This window comes from Mauremys mutica, chromosome 8 (assembly GCF_020497125.1).
Source record: "Mauremys mutica isolate MM-2020 ecotype Southern chromosome 8, ASM2049712v1, whole genome shotgun sequence".
In the NCBI taxonomy this organism is placed as follows: Eukaryota; Metazoa; Chordata; order Testudines; family Geoemydidae; genus Mauremys; species Mauremys mutica.
Window position 1 is genome coordinate 33,709,237 of NC_059079.1, and position 12,094 is coordinate 33,721,330.

General features: G+C 36.2%; 1 protein-coding gene across 11 annotated transcripts in view; it reads right to left on the reverse strand.

The window, feature by feature from the left end:
- EVI5 (ecotropic viral integration site 5) overlaps positions 1 to 12,094 on the reverse strand; it is a 136,950-nt gene that overhangs the window by 78,283 nt on the left and 46,573 nt on the right. For 7 of the 11 annotated variants that reach the window (XM_045027138.1, XM_045027139.1, XM_045027137.1 and 4 more), the window contains 4 exons: positions 11,573 to 11,633; positions 8,292 to 8,345; positions 5,372 to 5,404; positions 4,654 to 4,797 (listed from right to left, as the gene is read on the reverse strand). In XM_045027138.1, the coding sequence (XP_044883073.1) occupies positions 4,654 to 4,797; positions 5,372 to 5,404; positions 8,292 to 8,345; positions 11,573 to 11,633 (292 nt within the window). The remainder of the gene's footprint in view (positions 1 to 4,653; positions 4,798 to 5,371; positions 5,405 to 8,291; positions 8,346 to 11,572; positions 11,634 to 12,094) is intronic. The other 4 variants (XM_045027141.1, XM_045027146.1, XM_045027142.1 and 1 more) reach the window with 2 other exon arrangements.

Genomic DNA, 12,094 nt, shown 5'->3' on the forward strand with positions numbered 1-12,094 from the left:
AGGCACTATTTTTTCCAAACTACTTAGTTTCAGATTCTCCTTGGGTAAGTTATGTTTTGTTTTATAATTCTTTAACAATCAAGCTAAAAAGTTTGCTGCTATGCGCACACACACAGTATTAAAATGCTTTAGTGAATGAATTTGTATTCCCTTGGTCAACACTATGCTTTTCAATATCTCACATTCTGGCAGGTGTTCCTGAAAAAAAGCTGAACTCTACAGCGTTATGAACATAACTGAATATATGTGCATTAGTCCCCTTCCAGGAAGCATCACTATTCAAATAGGACGTTTACTCCTTTAAATGTCTACTAAGCTTGAAAGCTAGCCATCATGAGCTTCTCGAAGATATTTGAAACTACTTTTCCCCTGGCTGCACAGGCCCTTAATTTTTAATTTATTCAAATCAAAATTAGATTTATTTCTAAGTTATGTGATTTAGGGGGAAAATTGAGGTTTGTGTTCAATACACATTATAGTCTAATTGAATTAGACTATAAAATGCATGACAAACTTGCAAACTCAAAAGAAAATTTAAGAAATATTAAAAAGATCCTTTGCTTCCTCATAAGGTTCAAGTTAGAGCTGTGTCTAAGTTTTGAGAGATCGTTAGAGTGATCCCCAGCTTTTACAAATCCAAACAAATATTGTAGCATTAATATATTTGGTTTACCAAAAAAATAAAAAACTTAAAAAAAAAAATCTGAAGTTGCCTCATGGGAGAGTCAGCTTACTGGAAGATTTGTTACAATCAAAGTTTGACTCACCTCACCAACTCCCTTTAAAAAATGATCACATTTTTAGAATAAACTACTAACTTTCAAATTTTGAACACAATTTCCTCCATATTACCTGCTAAACTGTAGTTAATTTGTGCTAAACTGTCTCCTTAGATCTAATCTTTAGGTTGCTCAATGTTTTCAGAGAACTTCGACAAGTTACTATTTTTTTTTCTTTTTTGAAATATATTGATGAGAGCCCATGAAAATATAAAAATTGTTAATCATCTTCAGATTTCTTCCAGACAACAGCTGTACCAACCAAAGTTTTTGGTTTGCTTTTAAAATTGTGTTCCATTTGGCACAAATGCTACCTACAACCCTTTTTATTTCAGAATATGGCTGCCTTTACAATGCATTTGCTCCCCTTCCCCACTTGGCAATCTAATAAAACTTTTAGGTGGTTAATTTACACACTTGCCCTATATTAGGACATGCAGTTTAGGATCTAGAACAGAAATTATATCTCAGCCAAATTTTCATGCCAGACTGCTACCTTAATATAATCGGCTATACAAAGAAAAAGGATCTCGTTATCCTATATATGAAACATTGTCAGATGCGGTGTGTGTGAATGAGCAAGATTTTTTCAGCATACAAAGTCACCAGTAGTAGTTTCAAGTCCATCCCGTAATTGTCTGAAGAGAGCTTTAAGAAGTTTTCCCCTCCTTCCACGGAGGAACAAAGTCCACAAAAACTGCCCCAAAAAGAAGCTTTGTCAAGTTGTAAGAGAGTCATTTCTTTTTACTGTCAAATTCCTTACAAATATTTAGACTACATGTTTAAGAAGAAAAATCTCAAGGCTGCATACAAGTCAGGGTTCTGGTGTCAACAGGCACACTTGGGTAACGCACAATTTTATGTTCATTTGTAGTCTTGCAGAGCAGTTGTGTAGAAGATATTTAAGACAGAATATTTTACACAGGTAATCTTATAATAGGGCCTTTAGTATTTCATGTGAGCTTGAAATCTCAGATCTCAACAGTTAGAATCAAATCTGGTCAGTATTTGAACATGAGTAATTGCACTTTTCACATCAGCCTGGCTAGCATAATTGCAACTTGGATAACACAGTCTTTCTACCTAAATCTGCTTAGGAAGTGTCATCTAGAGAAGTTTGCTTTCCCTCTTAAAGTCCATTACTGCTGCTGTCTAAAAGACTGCTGCATGAATACTTTCCATTTGTTATCTTAATGTTCAGTATCTATCAAATTTAGGCCCCAATCCTGCAATTCATGGCATACAGATGCAGATATGCACCCATACACAGTGAACTGCAGGACGAGGGACTTCAACTCTAAAATATTTATGGCGTGGACTGTACTTTTGAAATGTATGCAAGTTATACCATGCACATACTTCTTAGTATGTAATGCCACTCAGAGATGGCTGTTAACGCATCACCAGTAAAATAATTTTTGAATCCTTCAGGATGAAGGACAACAAACAAAGGAAGTTATAAGACTATATTGATATCAAGATGTTCTAATACCCCCAAGAGTGGACCCACAGTAGTAAGCAACAGCATCAAAATAATGAGATGCCTCAATTTTCCTGTCAAAATTGATATAAATTTCTTTTGAACTTCAGATTTTAAATGTTATTAACTTCCACTAGGTGGTGCTGTGCATACATTCAAAGTTTTTGCAGCCACTGTATCTATTCCTCATGTTAAAAAAAGTTTACTCTGTAAACCCCACCAACAAAGTCATTAAAAATCCAGGAAGGCACCAGTTCATGCAGCCTTGGCATCCAATCATCCCATTAACGAAACGCACCGACTCCTCACCTCCACAATCAACTCCTTTGCACTTTCAACATATAGACAATGACAATGCACACCAAATGCACAACTTTAACTCCAACCACAGATTGTATCTACAGAGAATATTGATCTCTCATGCACTTCCAGTCTCGTGCATTATTTGTACAACTGAAAGCATATGGCTGGAATCAAGGTTGCAGGTGTGACATTTAGTACATGCCCAGTGATTACAGGGCAAATGCCTCCCCTTATCCCCAGGCCTCACCATCCCTGCAATATCCATCCCATCCTCCACCTATACAGCAACTAATCTTACATATTTGGTGCCTCACAGTGCTACTGCCCAGTGTGCAGAGACTCAAGGGGGTGAAAGCAGTGATGCCAGAGTTGGTATTTAAGAGGGCTGTGGACAAAGACTGTCCAGGGGGGCAAAGGTGGGGGTGTTCTCTGTATTTCATATGCTTGATGGACTCCCCCATCCTTATGCCTACTACACCAGAAAGCAGATGTGCCAAGGAGGCCCTTTAACGTCATTTTAGAAAGGGCTAGTTTTTAAAGTGCCAGCCTTACTAGTAAAATAACTGAATAATTAAATTCGCTTGCCCCATACACAATGAGTGAATTTAGCCCCCAAATTTAACAAAGTAAATTGCTAAAGACAGATCTTAGTCCCACTTTAATTGCAAATTTAAATGCAACACTAACTATGGAGATGCTACGGTATGTCCAGAAATACATTTAGATACAAACCCTTATTTTTTGTCAGCACAGGAGAATATATTTTTGAAAACTTAACAAGTGGCTGTGGGTATAAAAAGTTTCATTTCAGTGGAAATGTACCTACTTGAATGCTTTAAGTCAAAAAACAGCCACAAGAACTTCTCCACCATTCCCACAATCCATTTTTTTATTGTTTAATGGGAAACTTGCCTCAATTAAGCAAACCGTGATTTGTTACATGCCAGTCAGAGCTCTCTTCGCAGTTATGATCTAGTCAGACTACTTTTTCTTGTTACAACTACTCTGAAATGCAATATTTGGGCATTACAAATAGAGACTGCATATGCACAAAATGCTTCAATTTCTACAAATTTGTATTCCAGTTGTATTTTGGGCATACAGATTTACCTTTGTCAAATGAAAAACATTTTCCAGCTTCCCAGATTGCAGGTGCAAGTATTTCCTGAGCTTTAGGGAAGGAATTGTGCAGTTAAGGCTGGAACTGGTAGGGAGGGCTACAGTTCTATTTTAAGTTGATCGTTTTCTTGTTGGTAATATCTAGTTGTACAACTGTGTGTTTTAGACGTGCCAGAAGTGTCTAGGGCTCTGGACAGGTACTTTGTGATGCACGGTCTAAAGAGATATACGGGAGTTTATACGCCAGTACACAACTTCTTTTCTTAAATGCAAGTTTAGACTGCGGAGGCACATCTGTATCTTTCAGGAGAAAATAGCAAATGCTCTGACAGCAGCTTAGAGCAAAATGACACTTTGAATCCATTTTGTAGCAATGACCACTTAGTGAAACTTCCATATTCTACACAAGCTAGCTACAGTTTACACACCTAATTTATTTCTAAAAATAAACCAAAATATGCTGCAGCAGCATAGTTAATGTTCTCCTTTAGTAAAAAGGGCTTTTTTGGTACAGCATAAAGTCTTAGCATGTCACTAGAAGCCTACAGATGATATCCCACTAACTGGTTTACAAAAGCTAATCTCAGGAAACAACAAAATGTTTAAGTAGGTAGAAAAATTAAAATCATTCCATGTTAAATTATAACAAGAGGCTAGGCAAAGGTTTTACGAATCAAGTCGCAATTCCTGGACTTAATTTTTGAGGCCTACAGAAAAATATTGAAGGAAAAATTACTTGTCTGATGAGTGCATAGGATATATGTAAAGAAGTTTAATTTAGTCTATCAATTAAGTCAAACCACACTATTAAATGGTCTATCATTCTTACAAGTTGGATTTTGTATAATTTCATGAGTGCAGATAGTATGATAAACAAAATATTTACAAGGACAGCACAGAGATCGTGCCATGACCAGTAGAAATAAACAAGCGAATGAGACAGATGAGATGAAGTGCTACCAGGCTCCTTACCCATTGTTGCTGCTGGAGCTCCCTGATGGTATTCTTAGCTTGTTCCAGTTTAGTAATGGACTCATCACTCTGCTGTTTGATGGTGGCTAGCTCCCGTTTTATGAGGTAGTTTTCCTCAGCCTCCTGGGCCCTTGTCACTTGTCCCTTAGGACATAATTTTCTTTTTAAAGCAGTTGAGGACAGATCCAAGACAGACTGCCTTTGTGATGCTTAGCCATTTACTTTGTGATATTAAATCTCACAAACAGCATAGAACTTAGTTACAATTGATAACAATTTAGTAAAATGTAGCAGTTTAGTACTGCTCTAATTTGTGAAATTAAAGCTTACCATCTTTTAGCAAGTTCAGTTGTGTACTTGCATTCAATAAAATTCAGTTCATGCAATGTTACTCTGTTATACATGCACCGGTTTGCTAAGAGTTTTCAGTGTTCAGTTTAAGGGTAAGTGTTAATACAATGCCACAGAATCCATGGATTACAAACTTCATGTTAGAAAAATATTACAACGTGCAGATGTCAGATTGGTCTATTTTTAGATGCTGATGCTAAAAATAAACAAAATTCTAATAAAGAATTAGCTAAATATTTTATGTCCAAATTAAGTAGGTAGGGTTACATTTCAAAATAAATGCATGGAACTATCCATGCATTAAAATAGTGTTTTCCATTTTGAGGATGGGAGGGGAGGTATAAGGTAAAATACTTAAGGACTATACCTGTATCAATCTATCTGCCAAGGAAGCACTTTCCTACAAAAAGGAAAAATTTAGACAGGAAGATAAGGGAAAAGAAACAAAAACAGAGGAGAGGTCAGAGTGACAAATTAAGATCCAAGAATGAATGTCACATTCTACCCATTTTCCATACAAACAGTAATCTTTCAGGACTGACTTTTCATACAAATTAATACAATTTATGTTTGAAAGTCACTGCAATGATTACTTTCTGTATCAATCTACAGCATTCCATCTTAGCAGTCAATGTAAGGAGGTCCTCAAAGCCAGACTAAGAATTTAAAGCTCATCTAGAAGAGACTGGGTATTTTGATGTGAACCATTTTCTGTTTAGTCATTTACACTAGATAGTAATGCAGTATCTGAAATATTCTGAATATAAACATGCATGTACAGATTTGACCCATGGTTATACCATGAAAGGAAGGCATAATCTAATCATATTTAAAACTCCACTAAATGCAGACGCATTCATGCCATATCAAGACTCCCAAGAGGTAAAAGCAAGAAAGGTAAATGATGCAAAATGTCAGGCATGAAGAGCCAATGACTTATTCTAAATGAGGTTTAGGAGCTAATAGTTTGCATTAGTACATTCTAGCAATAACTTAGTTTGCTAGTTTAACACACCTTGCTCAAGTTCTACAACAGAAAAGTTTTCCTAGATCTCTAAGTACTCTGACAAGCATTCTATCCAAAGCAGTTCTGCTTAGCCAAAGAACCCACTCAACCTTTCAGGCAAGTGCAGTTTCAAGTCTATTCTCCTCTAATGCACTTACATGTTTTTCAGATTCTCTGCAACAAAGTAGACTCCCCCCATACAAATTACTACTTCTAGACAAAATATATTGTTAAACTATCAAAAGAAAGTTCAGTCACATTAAGAGAATTTAGTTCTTATCTATATTAAGCTGATCACTTAGCTGTTTAAATTAGGTTCAAATGTTCCTCATAGAGTCACAATTAAGTCATCTATATTATGACTATTGGAGAGGTTTTTTTAGAAGGAAAAGCATCTCTCCTCTCACAACAGGTGCACTTAACATTCCTATTGGTTTGAAATATATTGCTGCTGTACAGCTATTTCCCTATTAATAGGGAATCACTCCTAAACTAATAGAATTGTTAAAAAATGAAAGACACTTAAGAGCAATCACTAATACTGGAATACCCTGAAGATGAAACACTGCAACATTTGCTTGAAGTACACAATTACCAAATGCTCTCATGTTTGATTGAGTATATTAAAAACAAAGCTTTCTATAAATTTATATTCAAATTCCTCTGAAAGATTTCTTGTACTTTTATTTGTAAAACTGCAATATTTAATAATGGAAATTCACTACTGAGTGACTTGTTGCCATCAGCCTCTAGTAGTCTCAAAAATAGGCTTCTCTTTTCATGCAAGAGGGGTAGCTGGTTAGTTTGTATCCACAAAAAACAATGAGGAGTCCAGTGGCATTTTCCCTCTCTTGGTATTGATACCTCCTCATCAATTACTGGGAGTGGACCTGAATTGGCCTTGTTAACACTGGTTCTCCACTTGTAAGGTAACTCCCCTCTCTTCGTGTGTCAGTATATTTATGCCTACATCTGTAATTTTCACTCCTTACAGCTGAAGTGGGTTTTCTACCCATGAAAGCTTATGCCCAAATAAATCTGTTAGTCTTTAAGGTGCCACCAGACTCCTCGTTCTTTTCATGCAAGTTTTGCCAGTATATTATCAACACTAAAAGTAGAAACATTCCCAAAGTCTTTTCTTTAAGCCAATATTTTCTTGCCCAATTTTTTGCTTCATGAATGTTGCACTCTTATTTATAGTGTGGTTTCTTGCAAGTTAACGTTCTCTGTTGCTATAACAAATTAGAATTTGATATAACAGTGCCTTTAACAGGTGTTGTATCGATTTACCATTTGAAATGGGTTATGTCTCTGGGGGGCATGTAAAGCCCCAGGAAATTACTAGTTCACAAAGACTGCTATGTGCTCTACACAGGTGTCTGATTTACTCTGGGAAGTGAACAATTTAATATTGCAACTTAGAAGAAAAAACCACCTACATTTCTAAACCTACCACCAGATCAGAGATACAAATTTACAACCAGAATTATGATTTCAGGATATGGATGGAGAGGTTATCCATGAGCAGTGCCTGTATTTTGACAATACATCAATACTGGTTTACTTTTATAATCTGATGCGCTTTCAAAAAATAAAATGAAATCCAGAGTTGTACTAAAGTCCAAGGGTTAAAGAAGTCTAAGACGTTTAGATCTATCTGAAAGCCTACCCAAGTCTTTCCTGCCTCTGACGAGATTTTTCTAATGTAATACACATCCATGCAAGAGGCCAGAGTACCAGGCATCAGGCTTCCCAGACTGAATTAGACTGGGAGTGCTGAAACAGCCTATTAGACTTTTGGAAGTACAGAGACTGGTGGAACCTGCATTCATCTCTATCCTCTTTTTACTAGCTCACAGTGAGCATTTGCTGGCTCTTCATTCAGCCCTTACCTGAAGTGGCTAGAAACTTAGGACTTTGGATAGTTAAGAATCCCCCCAAACTACATGTACTCTAATCCTCCTGTATTTTGCAGAGATCCTTCTGATGCATGGAATGCAATTCCACAGAGATGACGTTGGGATTTTTAAATTATATGCAATTCTATCCATTTAGTACAACGCTAAGATACAAGTTTTAAGGAACACTGCATTTGTAAGCAGCATCCATAGCACTATATTATTGCCATGTTATTCAGCTAAGTAGAGTTAACAAATATTGCAGAATAGTGCACAAAAATTTATAAACAAGTTACAGTTATGAGGTAACCATTTCATGTAGTCAAGTTTGTGGCAATTATGTAGTAAAGATACAGGCTAAATCCAGTCACTCATGTACTCACTTTTTCTAGTGTTTCAATGCGCTGTTTTAAGAGTCTGTTTTCTGTTCGTAATCTCTGTAAAAGCAGCAAGATAGTTTTAAATGTGCATGTGGGAGAATATGTACTAAACAGATAGATAATCATGTGACAACAGAAACTCAAACAAGTTTAAACAATTTTTTTATTTTAAGAACCATGAAATACATAAAAAAAATCCACACTATTCAGCACCTATGAAACACACATTATAAATGAGTAGAGAAAGCAGCAGTAACAAACGTCCCTTTCTCACACACACACACACACACACACACACACACACTCTGAATTAGCACATCATAGAAAATATGGAAACTGGATTTGTTAAAGGTTGCAAATTTGGTCTCAACTTTGCTTTCTAACAAAGGGTATTAAGTATTAGACAAGCTGTAAGCCACAGGCCCAGCCTACATAACATTTGAGAGAGAAGGCTGTTCAAGCTTCCATGGTAAGCAACATTAGCTTTATAAAACTGATTATACAATTCAGACAAGGCCAGATTAAAACTAGCTAGCTGGAATTCAAGAAAGTTAGTGTTATCCTGAAAAATATTTTCCTTAGTCCCAAAAGTGAAAACATCCCCATCACTTGGAGAGAAAGCGAGTAGGGGAATGGGGGAGAACATTTCTTGCAGGTCCCATGCAGAAAACTACTAGTGCCAGCTTTAGCTGTAGAGGGGATTTCACAAGTTTAAGAAAATAGCCTATAATGGCTCTTGTAAACTTTCTGCATATGCACAAGAGCATAGTTTGTTCATGCAGTTGTCATAACTGTGTGTGAAGCCGATGTGGGGCTTTCAGTGGCCACTTACACATACAATCATGATAATTAACTGCATACAAGTTAAGCATGTATTTATCCCTTTGTTCAAAGCTGCACAGAATAAAGTCAAGTTTAGCGTAACTAAACAATCTTCACATTAATAGTGGTGCTAAAGATTACAGTTACTATACTGAGAATCCCAAAGGTTTGTTCACTGTATTCTTTTAATTAACGTACTATTGCCAAATCTCTTTGGGCATAACGGGGAAGCAGGCCTAAAATTTTTCAAAAGTGTTTAGATATAGTGACTCAAATGCTGAGCATCCATCCTCTCAAAGTCAGACTCCTATAAAGAATCTAAAGTTGTGTGCCCAAAGACATACTCTCAATCTCTAGTCACTTTTGAAAATTTAGGCCAAAATTTTATAACAACTTTGCACTTCATCAGTGCTTTTTAATCAAAAGATCTCAATATGTTTTCAGAACATCAATTACTTCCACACAATACCAATGTGCAGAAGGCAAGAACCACCATTTTTTCAGATAAACAGGCACAAAAATGGAAGTGACTAGCAAAGACCACAAGAGTGACAGACCTGGAATTAGAACACAGATCTCCCAACTTCCAGTCCTGTCCTTTAGTTTAAAGACCAGCTGCTCCTTTAATTTATTACCCCCAAATTGTTACAAGTCCCTGAGTATGTATTTTGTTCTCATATAAACCTGTAACCTGTCTGATTTAGATCTGGGTTTTAGATAGCTCAGCTGGACCTACTGCTTTGTCAAACTAACAATTATTTTGTTGATATGTTTTACTGGTATGTGCAAATGATTGTTATGAGTATTAAGCAGTTAATTTTAGAAGCGGAGCAGCATCGTGTCTGCTTATACGCTGAATGCACAGCCAGTATCTGCGGCATGTGTGCCTGAAGTGAGAATGAAGTCTGCAATGAACACAATACAGACATCAGGAAGAAGGGATTCAATAAATTACTGCAATAAAGAAGACCAACAAAGGGAGTTTTACCTCTCTCCCTCCCTAAACAGGAGTTTTGCTGGAAGCAGCAGGATGGATGTCTACCACAGAAGTGAAAACTTTTTAAAATATGCCCTTTTTTATAAATATCAGAACTGTTTATTCATGTTCAGCCTTTTATTCTTTTACAGAAAGGACATATTACCCTAACAGGAATGTTAATTTATTTTAACATCTAAGAATAGATTAAGATTGTGAAGCAATCCGAAACAGTTTCAATATTTAATCCTGAATATTCTAGCATAACCCAGGTTAGCAAATTTGTTGCATACCCCATGACATCTCCCATCACCACTGGGCTTCTCCCCTAACAGGATATTGGAAATTGTTGTTTTTAGAGCCAAAGATGTGATCTCATTTTCACACAGCTTTTAGTGACTGGGGGAGATGGATCAAACCCAAACCTATGTCCAAGCAAATGACCTCAGAAACATTACTAAAGGGAAGTTTAAAATTTTGATTTTGTCATTGGTTTTAACATTCACCTAATGAACCGAACGTAAATATCTGATCTTGGCAAGACTAAGGATTTGATTTTCTTTTTGCATAATAATGTTCACATTACTTTTGAAATCCAACCATCAGAAGATTGCAACATTGCAAAGTATCTTAGGATGTTTTAAAAACATCTTCACCAACTATACATTGTTTGTCATTAATTTAGCAATGTATAGATTCTGTATGCTTTGTGGCACGTGTAGCTGGATAGAGAAGCTGGTGGGAAACGAGACAAGGGTTTGTGATGACCCATGATTGGAAATGAATATATTGACACTCATGAAGGGGAATCTAGCTCAAATTGTAAGGCTAAGAGTACAAAACCAGCAAAAGCTTGTTTTTGTCACTAAAGCAAGTAGATACATTAAATGAATACAGACAGGAAGCTGGTCAGTTGGTAATAAGGTGCCATGTTTGCAAGGACTTTTCAGAGCAGAACTGAACTTTAAAGGTTCTTTTTTAAATGTTATATATGTTAATTCCAGAAACTCAAGGATGAAAACTATCAGAGTAAAAATTTACCAATATTTTGCTTCTGATTTCACACCTCAATGCACAAGAAATTCAATGTCTCGCCAGCAGATGACGCATTGCTCAAACATGTCAGAATTTTTTTAAAATGAGGGTTAAGCTTCTTCCCTATCATTTACATTTATTTTTTCAGAAGATCCTCTGTGGGAAACCCACACCTGGATAAGCATGTTACAAACTTATTTGTAGCCATGCTTTAATTACCAAAAAAGCAGCATTTCATATCATTTCTATATAATGTATCTATTTCCATCAGAATTCCAATGAAGGGACGGAATACATTACTAACTTCCTCTTTGAACCCACAGCCCAAGTACAACTATTGTCATTCTAGTAGCTCACGAAATCCACCATTGCAGATATCCCAGATCAGACTAGTATCCCACCCCGCAAGCCAACTGCTCTTCAGAGACATTTACATTGCTGTCATGCTTACTTTAATTTCAACTTGTTCTTCCATTTCTTTAGTTTTTATTGTAGTGTATTCCTTTTCTAACCTAAAAATAAAAAATGGTAAATATCTATTAGAAATATTACAATTGATTTACTGCCTGGTATATGGATATGCCCAACAAACAGCAGAAAAATGTACATGCTGATGAATGATTGACATTTCCTTTGTTTAATGTAACTGCTTGAGAGTTGCCTGTACGTTTTTCCTTATAGTAAGCTATCTGAAAAAAAAATTATAGGGCATCCCCAAGTAAATGAAAGCATTTAAGTATCTGGCACCCAATCCAAACCCACTAAATTCAATGGACAGACTCACTGATTTAATTGGGTTTTGGGTAAGTTCCCTAAAGAGCTCAAGCCTACTTAATGCTCCAGGAAACTGACTATTGAACAGTTTTCATGATCTTGCATTGTACAGAAATTTGACCTTTTTTTTAAATTAGAACTCATTTGTATTTTTGTAGTTGATGGATTCTGAGCTGCCCTGTATTATTAATACTGTATG